This window comes from Xyrauchen texanus, chromosome 7, assembly GCF_025860055.1.
Source record: "Xyrauchen texanus isolate HMW12.3.18 chromosome 7, RBS_HiC_50CHRs, whole genome shotgun sequence".
Lineage (NCBI taxonomy): Eukaryota > Metazoa > Chordata > Actinopteri > Cypriniformes > Catostomidae > Xyrauchen > Xyrauchen texanus.
The window spans coordinates 23304918-23326421 of NC_068282.1; the positions used below are offsets into that span (position 1 = coordinate 23304918).

Sequence of the window (21504 nt, forward strand, 5' to 3'; positions counted from 1 at the left end):
GCTTCTTTCATTATCATTTGGGATCATTTGTCATAATTAGGCCTGCATAATTAATCGAAATTAGCAAATTGCACTATGACCTTTTGCGATTATCAAACCGCAAATGGCTGTGATTTAATTATAATAATAGTCCATAACAATAGTTGCGCTGCTTGCTTTAAAGTTTATGCACACGGCTGTAGTGTCTGAATTGTGTTAGTGCATTATTACAGTTTTCTCAGTGGGTAGAGCTCTGTGTTTCACAACAAGTCTTGTACTCAGAGTAAAGCTCTGCTCACACTGCTGGCGTCATTTTCGTTTGATGTCGCTTGGTGTCATTAGACTCTTCAATTGGTGTCGCTAGTGCCCGTTCCTACTGCCGTCACTGTTATTGGTGTAGTGCACAACTGGCCATAGCTTTTGAAATGCTGATTACAGATGATACTACTGATAAAATATATCATTCTAATTTGACAAGGAATTATTTATCTTGCCTCTAAAATTTACGTTCTGCAGGGGATAGCATTTTATGTAACCTGCAGCGGTGCTTAATCTTATCATTAAACAAGATGAACGATATCAATATATGAATCAAACTTACTCAGAATGCCAACACTGTTCTCCACGCATCAATTTATTAGCTCATATCCATGTATGTGGTTACATACAAATTATATAGAACATTGAAATCTCTCTCATAAACTTTTAACTTCTCTGTCTTGCCTGCATTTGTCTCCAAAATCACACTCGCAGCAGACAGGTGACGTGAGCTCCACTGTCTTCACTCTCATTGGTAGTCCTTCTAGAATGTCGCTCGTCATTTGCATAGAGTTCAACTTTTCTGAACTTTGTTCGCATCGCTGGAAGTCGCTCTGCTCTCATTGAAAATCACTTTGTCTCACGTTGTCGCTGCCGGTATGAACAGGGCTTAACAGATGTGCTCTGAGTTCGGATCCGTTTGCTTGCATGCGCGGAGCACATCATGTTAAAATGCTCCAGATTAATTGTAATTTCACTTTCCAAATTTACAAATATGCTTGTCTACTACAAGTTCATACACAAATAATAGATCTCATTGCACTGGATGTTTGTGGAAAGAGAAGGAAAAATTACTATTGTATAGTTATGATAAGAATAATAAGAATCATCAATTCAATATTATAATACAATAATATAATATTCAAGTTAACTCGGTTCCAAAAATAATGTTAGTGGGCTGAGACCCTATTCCACGAAAGATGACAAATACAGGCACACAGAGGACTGGTACAATGTGAATATGAAGAAGACAGATTTATTATTAGTTTGTTTGTGGCTGTAGTGAGAAGTTTTTTTTAAGGAGACTCAAGTATGAACCCTCAAAGAGTGGCCTTAGTCTGAGAACATGGGCAAAATATTACCAAATTTTAGTCAAAAGAAATCACTTCCTAGTTATTTGTTTATAATAAATATTTTTTTCTCAATATTTATTTTCCAGAACAATCGTAATAACAATTCTTGTCCAAATCATGCAGCCCTAGTCTTAATTGTGATAATGAAAGAAATATAATTTCATCACTAACATTACCTCATAATATCCTTGATGAATAGTATGCAATTTCAAATGCTATATAAATAGAATGAAAAAACACTAAGCCATTCTTTAACCTAAACCTTTACTGCAGTCACGGAAGTGGTTATGGGTGGGCCAGTCCAGTGATTTATACCTTGTAGGCCTAAAGAGAGGATTAGGGCACCTTTTCTGCTCATTGCGTTGTGTGAACACACCCTTTCACTCCCACATACAATTCAAAATTAATGAGGATTATCTGGATGGGCTCTGGCCTTTGAAGATGACTGAATTGGTAATAGGTTTATGCCCCTCATCGCACCATTTTAATGGAAATGCTCCAATGTTATTCTGCCCCACCTTGCGTCAGCTGTTTCTACTGCCGATGGCTGGAAACTTTACAGAAGACAGTGTCCATTTAAAATCTGATAAACTGACCTGTGCCCATCAGCTTCGCACAACTATTATAAAGTATGCAAAGAATGATAGAGCTCTTATGTTGTTTGTGTATTGAAATATGGATGTGACTTATGAGTTTTGCAATATTTGGATAAGTTCAATAATTCTTAAGTGGCGGCTTTTAGAGATGAGGGAGATGGCAATCTTGATATAATAAACCACTCTGTGGTGAGCTTAGTTTTAGTCAATCTCCTTCGCCGTGCCTCTGCTATAGGGAGTGCCAGAGCTTTGACAAGCCTGGATCAGAGACAGCATGAGGTTCACTCATTCCAGACATCTATTCAACTGCAGTCAAGATTAACCCTGGGGTTGACAAGATTAATAATCACCCTGGACACCAAATTCTGAGCAAAGCAGCTGCACATAGGCCTCTTTGTCCTCTCTGTTTAATGCCGGTATGTTATTTCTTACAATCCTATAGCTTGTCATTCATTTTAATGTCAACTTCTCTGGGAGGATTAGATGGTGGATAGTCAAAACTGGGAGAGGGCTTGAAGAGTCCTGTTAGTGAGGGTCTGTTGATTTGTTAAGTTCAATTACTGATTATTGTTGCTGGCATGGATAGTTTCTAGACTGTTGTTGGAAAAACATATACTGTTGTTTTTTTTCCGATTGTATCGGTTTCTTTTACTAGGGATGGGTCACGATGGTCAGCTAGTCGAATTGTCGATTAGTGAGGTTGAATAGTTTATCTAGATTTTCTTATGTACACTCACTGACCAATTTATTAGGTACACCTGCCCACCTACATTTTATGCAATTATCTAATCAGCCAATCATGTGGCAGCAGTGCAATGCATAAAATCACGCAGATATGGGTCAGGACCGGGATCAGAATTGGGAAAAAATTTGATCACAGTGACTTTGACTACAGCATAATTTGTGGTGCCAGACAGGCTGGTTTGAGTATTTCTGTAACTTCTGATACCCTGTATCTGTACTGATTTCTGATTTCTGTAACCCTGGGATTTTCATGCACAACAGTCTCTAGTGTATACTCAGAAAAAACATTCAGTGAGCTGCAGTTCTGCAGATAGAAACACCTTGTTGTTGAGCTGACAGAAAGGCTACGGTAACTCAGATAACAACAAGTAGTGAGCAGAATAGTATTTCAGAATGCAAAACCCGTTGAATCTTGAGGCTGATGGGCTACAAAAGCTGAAGAACATGTTGGGGTTCCACTTATGTCACCCAAGAACAAAAAGCTGAGACTGCAAGTCTTTCTGTCAGCTCAAACCACTTTGGCCATTCTCTGTTGACCTCTCTCATCAACAAGACATTTCCATCAACTAATGTTGGATGTTTTTTGTTTTTGGTACTATTCTGAGTAAACTGTAGAACGGAACTCTGTGTGAATAGAACCTAATAAATGCATTTGCGCCAAATTATACATGTACTATATTGTCAGAGTGAGAGTTAGACAGAGACCCAATAGCAGAAGAACAGTTCAAAGGATTTATTAACAAAAATTGTCAACATAAACTGTGCTGGCGAAGTATTAGAATCCCAGTAGTGGCTGCAGTAACAGGAGGTGAAGAACGAATCTGTGTGCACATAGTGGCCATGCAGTGGGCAAAGGAGGAGTGTGTTCGTAGACAGGTGTATGCGCTGTGGAAGGAGCAGATCCGCAGGAAGTCTCTGTAGAAGCGTGGTGTGGTGGAGAAAAAAAAGCCTGGACGAAGGAGGGCAGTCATATTCCCGACACATGGGCAGAGACGAGGAATCCTGCACTGTCGATTTGCTGCCGGAAAGGACAGGCAAACAGCAAACTGGAAGACAACCTCACTTCCTGACACACAGGCAGAGACAGTCAACTAACAGACACACAAGACTGCACCAACTAGATAAAGAGAGCAAGGTTAGCCACTTGACAGCACAAACAATATTCTAGCAAAGTTAGTGAGGGAACACAAGGATTAAGTAGGGAGTGCAATCAGAGTGGAACATGTGTAGCTAGACAATAATCAGTGGCATGATCGGCGATACATTTTCCCAAGGAAACACTGATCATGTGTTCCGGCCCCACCTGCTCATGTCTCATGAGGGAGAGAGAAAAACAAAATATCAGAATAAACCGGCAAACTCACCGGAGCTGTGACCTATATAACTAATCGTTTGGGCAACCTACTGACTAGTCAAGTTCTGCACATCCGTATTTCTTACCACAAAGACCTTCCTCTTAAAAGTTTCACATTTCTGGAATGGGCTCTTAAGTTACAAGCTGCGAAATTCCTCTTCTGCCTGGGCAAAGCTGTGAAAGCCATCAGAGCAGTTCGAAAAACAAACCCACCACACTGGGAAAAGACCTGCACTGGTACCTTGTGTGCTATTTGTGCTTGTGCCGATGTTTATTTTACAAGAGGTCTCTGAAATGACAAGTTTCTTTCATTTAGTTTTCCACAGCTTCTGTGTCTACAGCTTTATTCACAAAGGTGGGGCTCATCCATACATCACCCACAGTTTGTCTTACTTTTTATAAACATGTGCTCGTGATGACAGTCCAGGCCTTCGGTAAATGCGGACATGTGCCTGTTTCATCATCGTTAATGTGGGTGACTACCATGGCCTCAGTCTACCCCAAAAGAAATATTACACAGTGACTGAAAGAGGTTCATCTCCTCTAAAGAGCTGAAGATCATCAGTCCTTCTGATGGCTCCTATGAAGTCTGTACATGAGTGTAGATGTGGTTTGGAATTCATTCACATTGTTATGACACATTCCACAGCGATATGATAAACGCACTCATTGCGAGGAAATGTTTGGCTCGTTGGCCATTTTTGGTGTACAATGGTAAGGTGTGAAAAAGAAAGCGTATAATCTTCCATGGCTCATTTAGTCAAAAATCTGCAAGCTTATAACAACATCTGCTAATGTTTGCTGAGCTTTTTTGTACACCATGTAATGCTGTAATTGTTGGCTCCAGATGTTTATCTAATGTTTTTTCCATGATCAGTGTCATGTTGGTGAAACATGTGGTACAACTAGCTATATGATTAGGTAAAAGGTACTAGCTGTAATTTTTTAAAACTGTTGTCCACCAGAAAATGTTGAATCCTGCAAACTTCCTCTACGACTTGTGAAATACAGATCACTTGATATTTTACCACCAAAGGAATGACACAATATTTGTAAATATTTGCAATACATTTTGTTTCATCAGGGTACACGGTTACTGTTCAAAACTTGATCTGACACTGAGTGCTCAAGCAGCCTAATTTACACTTCGAAAACTCCTGATGGTGCTATAACAATGCAAAAAGCACTTACCAATTTACTTGAAGTGAAAATCAGTCCTCCTTTCCTGTTTAATTAATCAATTGCATCATGCAGAACATCTCATGTTTTTAAATCCATAAGGATCTTTTTCTCAATGGCAATAACAGCAGTGTTTATAGCCGACTCATCAGCAAGATCAAATAAACTTGTAAGCATCGAAGAATAAATTCTGATTGGATAAACTTTTTGTTTTTGCTATTCATTTGTAGATTAATTAGGAGTGGAAATCAATTGAAAATACATAGGCAAAAAAGGTCATTGAGAATGAAAGGATGAAAAAATATTTATTAGGCATGTTACTCCAGCAGAGAAGGATTTGCGGGCCTGAGAAATCGCAACTACTTTACACCAACTAGTCGATTAGTTGTTCAAACAACCCACCACATAGTCGATTTTGAAAGTATGTAGTATTGCATATCCCTGATCCAGGTTATTTTAGGCTTTAATGTTCTCTTGAGATATTTAACAGAGGCTTTACTGTTTGCCAAAATATGAAGTTACTTGGATGAATGATGAAGTGTATTTAACAAAAAGAAAAATTACAGTTGCATACAAATAAATTCTGTCAGACATTCTACCTGTCATTGTAATTTTCTCCCATGTGTTTCATTCCAATTCAGCAGAACCTTACTTTTATTTATAATTTTTATCAACTGTTCTCTCCTCTTTCCCACACAGAGAATCTTCAATTCCTTTGTGTACACAGAGAAGACTTCAAATGGTGAAACGGAGGTACAGCAGGTGAGAAACACTTCATCCCTTATGTGACTTAATTCTCTGTGTGTGTGTGTGTGTGTGTGTGTGTGGTCTGGGGGAGCAAAGGACACCCATTAAAATTCTACAGTCACTGTCTGGTTGGCTTTGAAGCTCTCTTTGAGCTCTCTCCTGCTGAAACACTAATTCCAGCCTGTATTGACTGCACTGCATCCTTCCCTAACAATAACTGGAGAAATGAGATGGTTGCTCACCATTTATTTCCTTCTTAACCTCAATAGATTTGGCCGATGATCAACACACCAGATTATAAGCGATTTTAAAACTCTTTTTAATGAGCCATTTGTAACAGAGTTTATAATTAAAAACATGTCTGTCTGGCCGTCAATATGGATAGTTGACAAATAACACAACACCGAAAAATACTGTATATATTTCATATACTGTGTATATATATATATATATATATATATATATATATATATATATATATATATATATATATATATATATACACATTGTGGTTTTCAAGCGTAATCCCCAATCTATCTACCTATATGTCTATCTGTCTGTCTTTCACACTGTTGTCTGTCTGTCTATCTCACATTATCTATCTATCTATCTATCTATCTATCTATCTATCTGTCTATCTGTCTATCTGTCTATCTATCTATCTTCTGTTCATGCAATTATCTAATCAGCCAATCGTGTGGCAGCAATGCATTAAATCAGGTAGATACTGGTCAGGACCCGTATTCAACGTTTTTGAAATTAATGACTTGGACCAAATAATAAAGAAAGCAGCCAATAAGTGTCCAACATAGTTGGGAACTCCTTCAATACTGTTTAAAAAGCATCCCAGGGTGATACCTTAAGAAGTTGGTTGAGAAAACGTCAAGAGTACAGCCGTGGCCAAAAGTATTGGCAGAGACATACATGTGTTTTGCAAAGTTTTCTGCTTCAGTTGTTGTGGTGTTGATTCACATTGTTTCTAGATTATTGTGCAGAGTGATCAGATGCATTTCAAATAATTGCAAAAAGCTTCATGGGCCAAAATTTTTTACTTTATCACAAAAATCAAAATTTCACTGTTTTTTTTGGCCCTGGCACAAAATGACCAGCTAACATAATTTCACTAATCATACCAGCAACACCTGGGAAAGTGTGACGAGTACTAGTCAGGTGAAATCACTCTCATTCTGATTGGATTATAAAAGCAGACTGATTGCTATAAAAGCAGGGAAGAAGTGCTTCCAATCATTGTGTTCTTCTTCGCAATGGTTACCTCTAAAGAAAGACATGCAGCCATCATCGCTTTGCATCAAAATGGCCTCACATGCAAGGAAATTGCTGCAAAGAATATTGCACCTGAAAGAACCATTTACCGGATAATGAATAATTTCAAGGAGAGAGGTTCAACTGCAGTGAAGAAGGCTTCAGGACATCCCAGAAAGTCCAGCAAGTGCCATGACCGTCTCCTCCTGAGTCAGCTACGGTCAGCTATATATATATATATATATATATATATATATATATATATATATATATATATATATATATATATATATATATATATATATATAAAATAAAGAATGAAACTTTTGACCAGTAGGTTAAATCAAATCATCAGAATGGGGAAAAATGTGATGATCTTGATTTCGACCGTGGCATGATGGTTGGTGCCAGATGGGCTGGTTTGAGTATTTCTGTGACTGCTGATCTCCTGGGATTTTCATGCACAGTCTCAGAATTGTGGCCAAAATAAAAAAACATCAAGTGAGCAGCTGGTCTGTGGATGGAAATGCCTTGTTGATGCGAGAAGTCAACGGAAAACAGTCAGCTGATGGAAAGGCTACAGTAACTCAGATAGATAGTATTTCAGACTGCACAAAATTACGAACCTTGAGACAGATGGGCTACAACAGCAGAATACTACGTAGGGCACTTTATTAGGACCATAGTGTTCCTGATAATGTGCTCAGTGAGTGTATGTGTATATATATGTATATATGTATATACAGTATCTCACAAAATTGAGTACACTCCTCACATTTTTGTAAATATTTCATTATATCTTTTCATGTGACAACACTGAAGAAATTACACTTTGCTGCTATGTAAAGTAGTGAGTGTACAGCTTGTATAACAGTGCAAATTTGCTGCACCTCAAAATAACTCAACACACAACCATTAATGTCTAAACCGCTGGCAACAAAAGTGAGTACACCCCCCAAGTGAAAATGTACAGATTGGGCCCAATTAGCCATTTTCCGTCCCCGGTGTCATGTGACTCGTTAGTGTTAAAAGGTCTCAGGTGTGAATGGGGAGCAGGTGTGTTAAATTTGGTGTCATCACTCTCACACTCCCTCATTCTGGTCACTGGAAGTTCAACATGGCACCTCATGGCATAGCAACTCCCTGAAGATCTGAAAAAAGATGACCTAGGCTATAAGAAGATCGCCAAGACCCCGACACTGAGCTGCAGCACGGTGGCCAAGACTATACAGCGGTTTAACAGGACAGGTTCCACTCAGAACAGGCCTCGCTATGGTCGACCAAAGAAGTTGAGTGCACGTGCTCAGCGTCATATCCAGAAGTTGTCTTTGGGAAATAGACGTATGAGTGCTGCCTGCATTGCTGCAGAGCTTGAAGGGGTGGGGGGTCAGCCTGTCAGTGCTCAGACCATACGCCGCACACTGCATCAAATTGGTCTGCATGGCTGTCGTCCCAGAAGGAAGCCTCTTCTAAAGATTGTGCACAAGAAAGCCCACAAACAAGCAGACTAAGTACATGATTACTGGAACCATGTCCTGTGGGACCAAGATAAACTTATTTGGTTCAGATGGTGTCAAGCGTGTGTGGCGGCAACCAGGTGAGAAGTACAAAGACAAGTGTGTCTTGCCTACAGTCATGCATGGTGGTGGGAGTGTCATGGTCTGGGGCTGCATGAGTGCTGCCGGCACTGGGGAGCTACAGTTCATTGAGGGAACCATGAATGCCAACATGTTCTGTGACATACTGAAGCAGAACATGATCCCCTCCCTTCGGAGACTGGACCGCAGGGCAGTATTCCAGCATGATAACGACCACAAACACACCTCCAAGAGGACCACTGCCTTGCTAAAGACGCTGAGGCTGAAGGTGATGGACTGGCCAAGCATGTCTCCAGACCTAAACCCTATTGAGCATCTGTGGGGCATCCTCAAGTGGAGGAGCACGAGGTCTCTAAAATCCACCAGCTCCGTGATGTTGTCATGGAGGAGTGGAAGAGGACTCCAGTGGCAACCTGTGAAGCTCTGGTGAACTCCATGACCAAGAGGTTTAAAGAAGTGCTGGAAAATAATGGTGGCCACACAAAATATTGACATTTTGGGCTGAATTTGGACATTTTCACTTAGGAGTGTACTCACTTTTGTTGCCAGCGGTTTAGACATTAATGGCTGTATGTTGAGATATTTTGAGGGGACAGCAAATTTACACTGTTATACAAGCTGTACACTCACTACTTTACATTGCAGCAAAGTGGCATTTCTTCAGTGTTGTCACATGAAAAGATATAATCAAATATTTACAAAAATGTGAGGGGTGTACTCACTTTTGTGAGATACTGTATATACATTTGAAGTCAGAAGTTTATATACACCTTAGGCAAATACATTTAAACTCAGTTTTTCACAATTCCTGACATTTAATCGTAGAAAACATTCCCTGTCTTAGGTCAGTTAGGATCATTATTTTAAGAATGTGAAATGTCAGAATAATAGTAGATTTATTTCAGCTTTTATTTCTTTCATCACATTCCCAGTTGATCATTTTACATACACTATGTCAGTATTTGTTAGCATTGCCTTTAAATTGTTTAACTTGGGTCAAAAGTCTTAGGTAGCCTTCCACAAACTTTCACAATAAGTCGCTGGAATTTTGGTCCTTTCCTCCAGACAGAACTGGATTAACTGAGTCAGGTTTGTAAGCCTCCTTGCTCGCACATATTTTTTCAGTTCTGCCCACAAATTACATATCGGATTGAGGTCAGGGCTTTGTGTTGGGTACTTCAAAACCTTGACTTTGTTGTCCTTAAGCCATTTTGCCACAACTTTGTAGGTGTGCTTGGGGTCATTGTCCATTTGGAAGACCTATTTTCAACCAAGCTTTAACTTCCTGGCTGATATCTTGAGATGTTGCTTAAATCCACATGATTTTCCTTCTGTAGTCTGGCTTTTTTATGGTGGTTTTTGGAGCAGTGGCTTCTTCCTTGCTGAGCTGACTTTAAGGTTATGTCAATATAGGACTTGTTTTACTGTGCATATAGATACTTGCCTGCTTGTTTCCTCCAGCATCTTCACAAGGTCCTTTAGTGTTCTGGGATTGATTTGCACTTTTTGTACCAAACTACGTTCATCTCTAGGAGATAGAATGTGTCTCCTTCCTGATACTTGCATACAATTGTTTGTATAGATGAACGTGGTACCCTCAGGCATTTGATAATTGCTCCCAAGGATGAACCAGACTTGTGGAGGTCCACACATTTTTTCTGAGTTCTTGGATGATTTATTTTTATTTTCCCATGATGTCAAGTAAAGAGGCACTGACTTTGAAAGTAGGCCTTAAAATACATCTACAGGTACACATCCAATTGACTCCAATTAGCCTGTCAGAAGCTAATTGCCTAAAGGCTTGACATAATTTTCTGGAATTGTCCAAGCTGCTTAAATGAACAGTTAACTTGGTGTATGTAAACTTCTGACCCATTGGAATTGTGATATAGTCAATTAAAAGTGAAACAATCTGTCTGTAAACAATTGTTGGAAAAATTACTGATGTCATTCACAAAGTAGATGTCCTAAACAACTTGCAAAAAGAAGTAAAGGAGTAAAAGAATGACGTTTAATGACTTCAGCCTGAGTGTATGTAAACTTCTGACTTCAACTGTACGTATGGACAGACATACATACATGCATATGCTACATATTGTGCATCATACTACAGAATAATAATGTACAATATTAGTTTGGTTATTATTAAAATGTTACCTAAAAACCTTTATAAGGCCACCATATTTTTTCATATAAAAAGATAAAACATTTACAATGTAAGATTTTTGTTCAGGGAAATGTATAAGGGGAAATGCTTTACAAAAATGTGGTTAATTTGAAGATATTTATTTATATTTTAATATTTTTGTAAAATTATATTTTGATGACCAGAGATTGTGTCAATGCTTCCTGTTTGATAAAGATCACAAGTTACAATTACAATCTTAAATATCACAAATAAGTGTCCCATTACGTGGTTGGATACAGATTTAGTAGTTCTGCACAAAATCTTTCATTACAATAAATTAGAGATGTGCACGAATATTCGAATATTCGAAAATTCGATCTGCAATAATTATTCGAAAAATAAAAACACTATTCGAATTTCGCAAAAGGTTGCTTTGATGGCTGTAAAAAAATTCCCTCATAAATCATGGTCACACAAACTAAATCTCACAGTTATAACTAAATGCATTGGGTGGCGCTGTGGCACCTGTGCATTTGATGATGTGCATTTGATGACTGGTGTTTGAAGAATGGCGTCGTCTAAATCTAGACGCAGTGGAGTCTGGAATTAATTTGATCAAAATGACCAACATGTCGTGTTCAAAATTTGTCAAATGAAATTGAGTTATCATAACAGTACCAGCACAATGAGGAGTCATATGAAATCCAAACACCGAAACGTTATTATTGACCAGCCAAGCGAAGAAAGACAGCTACCCATCACTGCTTTCACGACTGCAGGTAACGTTAGGCCCAGATGTACCCCCGAGCGAGCCGAGAAGACCACTCATCTAATAGCAAAAATGATCGCAAGAGATATGCTTCCATTAAGTTTCGTTGAAGGAGACGGATTTAAGGAAGTCTTACAGTTTCTTGAACCAGATTACAACACTCCCTCACGGAAAACCATAACAGCGAGAATCGAGCTTCAATATGAATGCATGGTTTCCGAACTCAAATCTACTTTAGGGACAGTAGAGTTTGTGGCCATTACAACTGACAGTTGGACAGCATTAACTACAGAGTCATATGTCACTATAACGTGTCATTTTATTGCTGATAGTAAGGTGAACAGTTATGTTCTGCAAACCCGAGCAATGGAAGAGCGACACTCCGCTGCCAACCTGGCGGATTATTTGAAAACGTCTGTGGAACAATGGGGCCTGGACGGCAAAGTGGTCGCGTGCGTGCATGACAATGCTAGCAATATAGTAGCTGCAAACAGAGACGTGGACTGGGAATCTCTACCTTGCTTCGCACACACACTTCAGTTGGCCATTAATGATGGATTTAAAGCTGCAAGCATGAATAGACTCATTGGTGCATGTAGTAAACTTGTTGGACATTTCCATCATAGCACGATTGCCTCAAATGCACTAAAACAGAAACAAAGACAGCTGGAATTGCCTTCGCACAAGCTCGTGCAATACTGCAAAATACGCTGGAATTCGGCTGCTGAAATGCTTGCACGTTTGCACGAACAACGCTGGGCGATCACCGCTGTCCTGTCTGACAGGACCACAACCAAGCTGGCGGATGCCAAGACTCTGGAATTAATCGATGATCATTGGCAGACAATTGAGGAAATATTACCTGTTCTCCAGTCCCTGAAAATAGCAAGTGAAGCACTGGGTGGCGAAAACTACGTGTCTGTCTCCATGGTGTATCCACTTGTGCAAAGCCTTCTATCCAGGTTCGTCTATAATTCAAATGAACGAATAAATGTAGCATATTACTCAGTTCTAGTTAATTTGATTATGGTCTATTTTTAATTATTCTATCGGGTTCTTTCCATTTAAATATATGCATTTATAAAAACGAATAAAATGTTAATTTAAGAAATTCAGTCAACTGTTTTATCATTTATTTAAATGACTTACAAATTAAATATAAATAGGCAATACGGAATAAGACTACAATTCAGTTTTCATATTCAGTTATTTAATCTGTATCTACAGACACCTTCAGATGAGCGGTGGAGAATCACAGAAAGTGAATGAGTTCAAAAACACAGTTGCAGCATCTCTCAAGCAACGAATAAACATCGCTAACTTGCAGAACGCAGGGAAACGCCTCTTCTCGCGTCCGCTCTAGATCCTCGGCACAAACACCTCAGGTTCCTCGACGAAAACATGAGAGAAGCCGTAAGAGAAAAACTTTTGAACAATATCAGAGCATTTCTTTTGATGTGAGTGGTGCGGGTGCAGCCGTTGCTGCGCCGCCGCCCGCCAATGATAGAGAGGATGAGCCAGTGCCCAGTCATCGGAGAAGGCTGAGCCTGTTCTTCGGCGAAGATTACAGAGAGTCAAGCCGAGACGAGTGGGAACAGTTCTTGATGGAACCGTGTATTCCACCAGATGAAGATCCCATGAATTGGTGGAGAGACAACACAAAGCGCTTCAAGAAACTTGGCCGCTTAGCACACCGTTATTTATGTGTCCCTGCAACGTCTGTTCCGGCGAGCGCGTTTTCTCTGCAGCCGGCCTTATTGTTAACAGACTAAGATGCCGACTTTCACCCGAGCATGTTGATATGCTTGTTTTTCTCAACAAGAATATGTAAAACAACGCAATAACATCCAGACTTGAGTGTAGGCTAAACGTTCTGTACAATAATTGGGGCAGCCTGCTTTATTGGCGTTTTTTTGTGCGCTCTGCGTTTAGTGCTTAAATGGTTTTTATCTTATGTATTTCTTATTCTTATGTGTCTTTTTTGTGCACACAATGTTTTCAACAATTATACAAAGGATGAAATGTATAAGCTTGTTAATATAGTCATATAGGCTTGTTCAGAGATGTTCATAGGTGACAAAACTAACGTTTGTTTGAAGTAACGTCTTTCTCAATAAACTTATTTAAATAAACGAATATTCGAATATTCGTTTTCTGTGAGCTCGAATATTCGAATGCAATATTTTTAAAAATGCCCATCCCTACAATAAATACCACTTGGTTTAAAAACATAAGAAGGAATGAAATGAAAGTAGGCAACATTAACAATGGAATTTAATTTCAGTACTATTCAGTTTGAAGCTATGGTAATGCATTTTTCCTCAGCCAGTTAGGAGACAATACGTCTGTCATGTGCTAGACTAATTTATTCTTGCCACAGGCTTCTCCCACATGCCAACTTCTTGCTTCTGTTTTTGCTGTAAGGCATAAAGAGCTTTCAATGTTAATACACCCTGTTCTGACCAGCCTCAAAACGAATCACCGTGAGTGGCAGCAACTGCATGTGCATCCTTTGAGTGTGTTTTTCAGCGACACACACAGGCCTGTAGCAAGAACGGACAGGCTGTTACTCTTCACTTGGGTTTCCATGCCAAGAGAAGCTTTTGTGTGAATTATTCCTGTTTGCAGTCTCTCTATCTCACCAGCAGCCGGTAAATAGACGATTTCTGGCAGGTTTTTCTAGTGACACATCGACAGCTAATTGGAGAGCAGGGTTTTGGGAGCTAGATGTTGATAAACCGTTCTGCCTGCTGAGGCAATAGAGACCTGAAAGTATTGGAGATTATTGAGTCATTATTATATTATCATTGGGTCAAATTTATCTAGTCATTTCTGCTTTTAAGAAAACTACTTTGGACTCAAAATTATCATCTTAAGGCCTGGGGAATATACAGAATTAAAGAAACGAAATGTTTTAGTGTTATGTTTTTGGTAACATTGTGCCATGGTGATACAGCCTAAATACATTTTATTCCTGGCTCCTAAAGCTGCATTGAATTGACCTAGTTTCATTTTCTGTTTAACAGGACTTCGGGTGACTGCAATGTTTTGTGAAAAAATATTAAACCCATAAATACCCCTATAGTGTCAAGACCTGTTTTTTTAATGTTACTTTCAAATTGCTTTGTTTAGTGCAATGTTGCATTCTAATTGTTTCTTGTTGAAAGTGTAGTTCTGTTTTTTTCTTTAGCATTATAAAACACATTTAGATCTGTGTCTGCAAATCTCATTATAATGGGTTTTAAGAAGAACATTTACTTTCATCAGCTGCTTGGTTTGCAATGCAGCATCTGCCAGTCTTGTGCCCTCTCTTTGTGGCCCACAAGGTAATGAAGGCCTGGCACTGGTGCTCATGTTAGTTGAAAGGCACCCAGTAGAAAACACTGCCCCAATTAGGATCATCTCCATGACTTTGAGATGCACAAAGACAAAGCAAAGCATGTGTCCTGTTATGGGCACCGTTTTAATGAGATAGGACACAGACCTCGTAAAAGTATCCCAGCTTAATTTTTACATACCGTGTCATGAAAGAAATGTATGTATTAGATCATTTCTGTGTAGCATGTAAGTCTTATATTTATGGTACTGTCGTGCAAAGGCAAAATATAGTAACTGCACATTTTGTTAAATTTAAGATATGGAAGAAATTGGGTCTTAGACTATGATCTATCCTGTGACAGATGGGTTTGTCTCAACTTTGTGTTGAGACTTGGAGAAAACAGAAAATTGCAGTAGTTACAAAATCAACACTAAAATGACAACATTTAAAGCCTTTTTTGTTTCCAGCTTAAGTGGTGCCGTAATATATTTTGTTATTTTTTTTAATATAAATTATTTATAGCTTATCCTGTTTCAGAAATTCTCTGCCTGCCTTCTTTCTTTTAGTAATAATATTTTTAAAAGCAGCCAGGAATGTGTGCGCAATAACCACAAATTTACTTCCGTCTCTTTCCACAATTGGAAGGTTGATTTGATTCTCCAAAATTAGATGTACTGCAGTTCTGGATAATAGTGTTATTTTCTGTACTGACCTATCTGGAGTGAGTGTGTTTCCCTCATATGTTATTATTTCATGTTTACAATCCAAGTTAAGCAGTACTGGAGGTACCAAGCAGCTCTTTGAATGGCCATGGTACATTACTCTATTCCAGGACCCAGCAGAGCTCAACAGCAATTAATTTTTCTGCTGGCCCGCTTGGACTAGTAGTTTATATTTAACCTGCCCTGCCAACATTTTCACTGCCCCATCGTACAAAATATTTTATTGACATATTTTAAGACAGTACTGTGCAAAAGTCTTAAACGCATTAGTTGTTTTACAAAAAAAAACAACGTAATATGGTTATTTTATATCTTCTGCTTTATTGTGTCAATGAGAAATATAAGTTTTAGATTTCCAAACATTGCTTTTGCAAATAAAATAGAATAGAACCCACCCTTAATACGTTGACCTTGTGTCAACGTCACACAACCCCCAGAGGTTGCAGAGCTGAAGAGGAAGTGTGGATTAAGAGAAGAACAGAACTCGACGGGGTTGTCCAGGCTGGTCTTTTTACCCATTTGGTTTGTTCACACCCCAAACAGGCGCTAAGCCAATCCAAGGCAGCTTTTCAGAGTCACATGGTCAACTCCTTCCTTTTCAAAGTTGATTTACAATCATTTGTGTAAAGGATTCTTAAAAATTTCCGCTCAAAGTATATATTTTAAGCTTACATTTTATATCTTGAAAATGGTGCAAGAGATATGACATTCGTTCACATCAACATTCTCTATGTAAGCAAGCACATACATACTAAATATGACATACTTTCATGAATATCTGACGTGTAAGTAACAAACCGTGAAAATACCTGATTACAAATCATAATGGTTAATTCAATGGTTTTACAACATGGATAATAGAATATTAGGGATTAAAATCATCGATTTTTCAGTTATAAGTGATTTGAAAAGCACTACACATATTTTAAAATGGACATCCGGCTATAATCATTCATTTGTCAGTTATTAAAGTGATCACAGGCCATAACACATCATTTCAGAGTTATCTAGCAAGGCTAGGTATTGTGTACATTTTTGGTCCAAACAGGGAGATTCTATGCATTTTAGAGTGTTAATTCATTGAAGTACGGTGACTTTGTGTGAGAAGTTAATGGATTAAGATCCATTATTTCATATTAGAATTGTACTAACATGAAGGTCTCACAAGGAATACTGCTTTAGCTCTGTGTGGAAGTTCAGAAGGTCATGCTGAGTTTGCCCCATGTCAGTGTCCCATGGGTTGAGGGGCCTATCTGACCAATGTCCCTTTTGTTTTAAATCATGCTGTTTTGCTGTTTTAGCAGAATGGTTAGTTTCCTTGACCATCCATTTGGATGTCGTTAATTTTCTCAAATCAACAACCTAAAGGGAGCTTCAGTCTACCAAGAGGGGACTCCCTGAGGGGAATGTGATCTTGGACAAGTCTCCTTTGTTTGCTTCATTGGCCAGATGTGGTTCATCTCATTAGCTGGGCCATGCCAGACTTTTGGGTGCCATTTTGGCAGTCTCTTAGTTTTATGGCTTTGGGGAATTCCATGGTATAAGATTGGGTTTTCCTGGTTCAAGTCATTTTGCATAACAATTGTTCTGGGTATTTAAAGAGATATTATTTAATGACAAACTGCTAAAAGCTAAAACAACATCCCAGTTCTTTGTAACCTTCTTTGGTTTAGGAACTCTATTGTCCCCCATAGCACTCAACCATTTCCCCCTTGCCTGCGGCATGGCAGAAGCTGACAATGCAATGTCTAATGGTGATCGATTTCTAGTCTTCAAGGTTAGTTCAAGCTCTCTTTGATGTAGAGAGTACATCAGAAATTTGACATTTGTTGTTAAGTATATCTGTCTTTGTTTGCAGCTGGCGAAAAAGATCCGGGAGAAGTTTAACCGGTATCTGGATGTGGTTAACAGGAACAAGCAGGTGGTGGAAGCTTCTTACACTGCCCACCTCACCTCCCCTCTGACAGCCATTCAGGACTGCTGCACTATCCCTCCTTCCATGATGGAGTGAGTACTCATTACTTACTCCTCTTGTTTCCCAAATTTCACTTGTTTTACAAGCTCCTTGATCCTCTGGGGTCTGAGGGTGTTTTGGGCCCTGGAGAAGTTTTGACATGCCTTGGCATTTGTGCTTTTTTCAGTTGCTTAAAAACATATTAATGGCTAAAGTCTGATAACACTATATTCAGCACAAACTGGGCTAAAATAATATGTGAGCAACATGTGTATACATGTTTGTATATTTGAGAAAATTTACGTTTATGCATGTTTTTTGAAAAAACAAAAATTGTAAGTCTAAAATTTATAAAAATATACACATATAACGCATACTAAACATTTGTCCACAAGACTTTTGAGAACTGGATATTGTAGCCTAGAGTTTTTGCTATGTGGTTTGAAAACCATCCTGATCACTCATTCATACAAAACAATTTAGTCATTTAACTTTTGTGAGACACTTTTAGTGTTAGAAAGGTCATATGCGAGGAGGCATGAACTATCATGAATATGAATGTGATTCACACCTGAGGAGACAAAGACCCCTCCCCTGGGCGTATCAATGAGGAATGTGACAGAAAGACTTGATCAAAATCAAGTTTTAAGTTAAAAGAAGTAATATGTCTATACATTTTCTTTATGTAAAGACTTTACTTAATGTTAGACCTACACTACCATTTAAAATAAGTCTCTTCTGCTCACCAAGACTGCAGTTATTTGATCCAAAATACAGTAAAAACATTGATATTGTGAACTCTTTTTACAATTTAAAAGAACAGTTTTCTATATGAATATATTGCAAAATGCAATTTATGATCAAAGCTGAATTTTCAGCATCATTACTGCAGTATTCAGTGTCACATGATCCTTGAGAAATCATTATAATGTGCTGATTTTCTAATATGGGCATATTAAAGTGCATTGTACTAATTTAACCTGAACACATATTTGCAAGCACAAGCTTTGTTGATGATAACGAGGCAGCATAAACACTAGATAAAATATAATCTAAACATTCATATTATTTGTATATCATACAGCATACATTTTAAATACCTGCTTTAGCCAAAACAGCATTTAAATGTAACTAAAACCTGCATATTATTACAAATTTCAATACTCTGAATCCTGGCTGGCAAGTCTGGAAACAGTCCCACTAGTGAAATATGTACATATTTATATAAAATAGCATGTCAACTAATGTAAGTAAAACTAAATTACTTACTCGTCCGAAATTGTATCCTCGGCTGGATCAAGTCACTCTTCAAAATGCAAACGTTCATCGGAGTCCCGCTCTTCTTCTGAGGAAAATGCGATCACTTCGTTACTATCCAGGAGTTTCCTCGCCTCTGTATCTTGCGATCTTTCAAACACGCAGAAAAGTGAATGAACTAGATACTTTTTAAGGCACAGTCGGGGGCGTTCACCATTTGCATTGATCGTCTCAGCACATTAACGTATGAATAGCGTCCTCTGACCGTGGGTGTGATCACATTAGGGATAATTAGCTGAGCCAGGAGAAACTGTATGTCGCTGTATGTTTCATACAGATTACATTGCAGGAGAAAATTTGTTTTAAATTTGAATTGTTTTATTTAAAAGTAGACATTTTAAGCTTTCTTTATACACATGTTTCATGTTTCTGTGACAAGTATTAGCAGAGTTTAATTTTTGTGACGTGTTTCAGAAGTGTGCTCGTGAACACAGAGACTGCTTACAGCTCACCCTTTTTATTTTCTTTATTTTACAAAACACAAGGTTTTGTTGTTATTGTGAGTGTACACAAAAATAAGTAGACCCTTTATAGTCTCTAATGATGTCTTACACTTATCTGTACGCCCCAAAATTACGGAGTATTTTTTGTTGTTTCTGCTGTAATGACGAGAAAATCCAGCAGGACTCGCCGGCACGTCCGTCGACCCCAGAGGGTTAAAGGAGTATTCTGGGTTCAATGGAAGTTAAGCTCAATCGACAGCATTGGTTTGCATAATGTTGATTACCAAAAAAAATTATTTAGATTTGTCGGTCCTTTCCTATAAAAAAGGAAAAAGTTGAGACACTTACAATGTAAGTAAATGTGGCCAATATTTTGAGGCTATAAATACAGAGATGTGAAGCTTATTTTTACTGTTTATGTCTCGCGGCTAAACCTTTGAAACACTGTGTATTTTAACATTCAAAAATGGGCCCCTGTTTTCTTCCATTATAAGTACCTCACTGGAACCCAGATTTGTGCTGTTAAAAAAAAAGTCAAAGAGTCAAAAATTATTATTGTGGTAATCAATATTATGCCACCAATGCTGTCAATTGAGCTTAACTTGTGTTGAAACCAGAATACACTTTTAACAACTCCTTATAACTGTTATTAGAAAAGGTTTTATCCTTTGCAGGAATTTGTTATTAAAGAAATAGTTAACTGAAAAATAGCATTTCTGTTATTGTTTACTCACCTTCATGTCTCTCAAAATATGTATAAATTTCTTTCTTCTGTGGAATACACAAGAAAAAATTTGAAAAATCTTCAGCACAGTTGTAAATTACCTGCGGTTTTGGGTTTTGATTTCTTGTGGATTACCTGTGTGTTGTACAGTTGGTATGATTAATGACTGCGACCAAGCACATGTCAGTATGGATGAGGAATCTATTTTTTAATACCACAAGCATTGTGTTTAAAACTCTGTGAAAGCACTGAAGATGGAGATAAGTTCAGCTGAACTGTCAGACTGCTCTTTTTACCATAATCTCTTTTTTCTGCCAGTTTTGTCTGACTCTCTCACACATACAGTCACAAATGTTTTTCTAATTTTCTGAATGTTATCCTCTCTGCCACCCTTTGTCTATTTGCAGAACATTCACCACCATTCAGTGACCTCCTCTGCACTTTTCTTTCATTCTTTATCATTTCATATTTTTTTCTTGTCTGCATCCCCACACTATCATCTGCCATTTTAAGAGTTCTGGTGGTTATTACAAATGAAATATGTGTATCCCCCAGAAGCCCTCAAAAAGACTATGATTCTTCTTTTCTCTAGCACTCTGTGAATCTGTTTAGTATTCCTCAGCTCTGTCAGAGGTTTCCATATGTTTAGCTACTGATTGTATTAGATGATAGAGAGCTGAATGAGTAAAAAATGAAGACCTTATCACTGTTTGATACAATTTTAGATGTTGAGCAACTCTAACCTCGAAGAGTTTTGAAATTTCTGAATCTGAGTTTGCTTTGCCAAAATCTGCAGTTGTTACATGACTGTTTTGAAGAATGTCTTCTGTCCCCAAAAGCAGAGAAACACAAACATATTTTATGATGTGTCATGGGGAAAATAATTATAGCCCTTTTACAGACACAGTGTTTGATCCCTGCAAAACTATAGAAAAGCTTAAAATGATTGCTCACCCAGAAATGAAAATTCTAAGATCATTTACTCACCCTCATGCCATCTTAGATGTGTATAACTTTCTTTATTCCGCAGAACAAAAACTAAGATTTTTAGAAGAATATTTTCGCTCTGTTGGTTCTTACAATGCAAGTTAATGGCAACCAGACCTTTGATGCTCCAACAATGATATAAAGGCAACAAAAAAGTAATCCATAAGATTTCAGTGATTAAATCAATGTCTTCAGAAGTGATATAATTATGTGTGAGAAACCAATCAATATTTAAATCAATTTTTACTATAAATCTCCACTTTCACTTTCAAAATGTGGAAAGAATGTGA

The 21504-nt window shown here is 38.1% G+C and overlaps 1 protein-coding gene across 1 annotated transcript in view; it reads left to right on the forward strand.

Annotated features, from left to right (window-relative positions):
* The window catches only part of LOC127646710 (VWFA and cache domain-containing protein 1-like), a 124359-nt gene that overhangs the window by 39117 nt on the left and 63738 nt on the right, over positions 1-21504 (forward strand). The window contains exons 2-3 of the mRNA XM_052130531.1: positions 5943-6005; positions 17648-17796. Of these exons, the coding sequence (XP_051986491.1) occupies positions 5943-6005; positions 17648-17796 (212 nt within the window). The remainder of the gene's footprint in view (positions 1-5942; positions 6006-17647; positions 17797-21504) is intronic.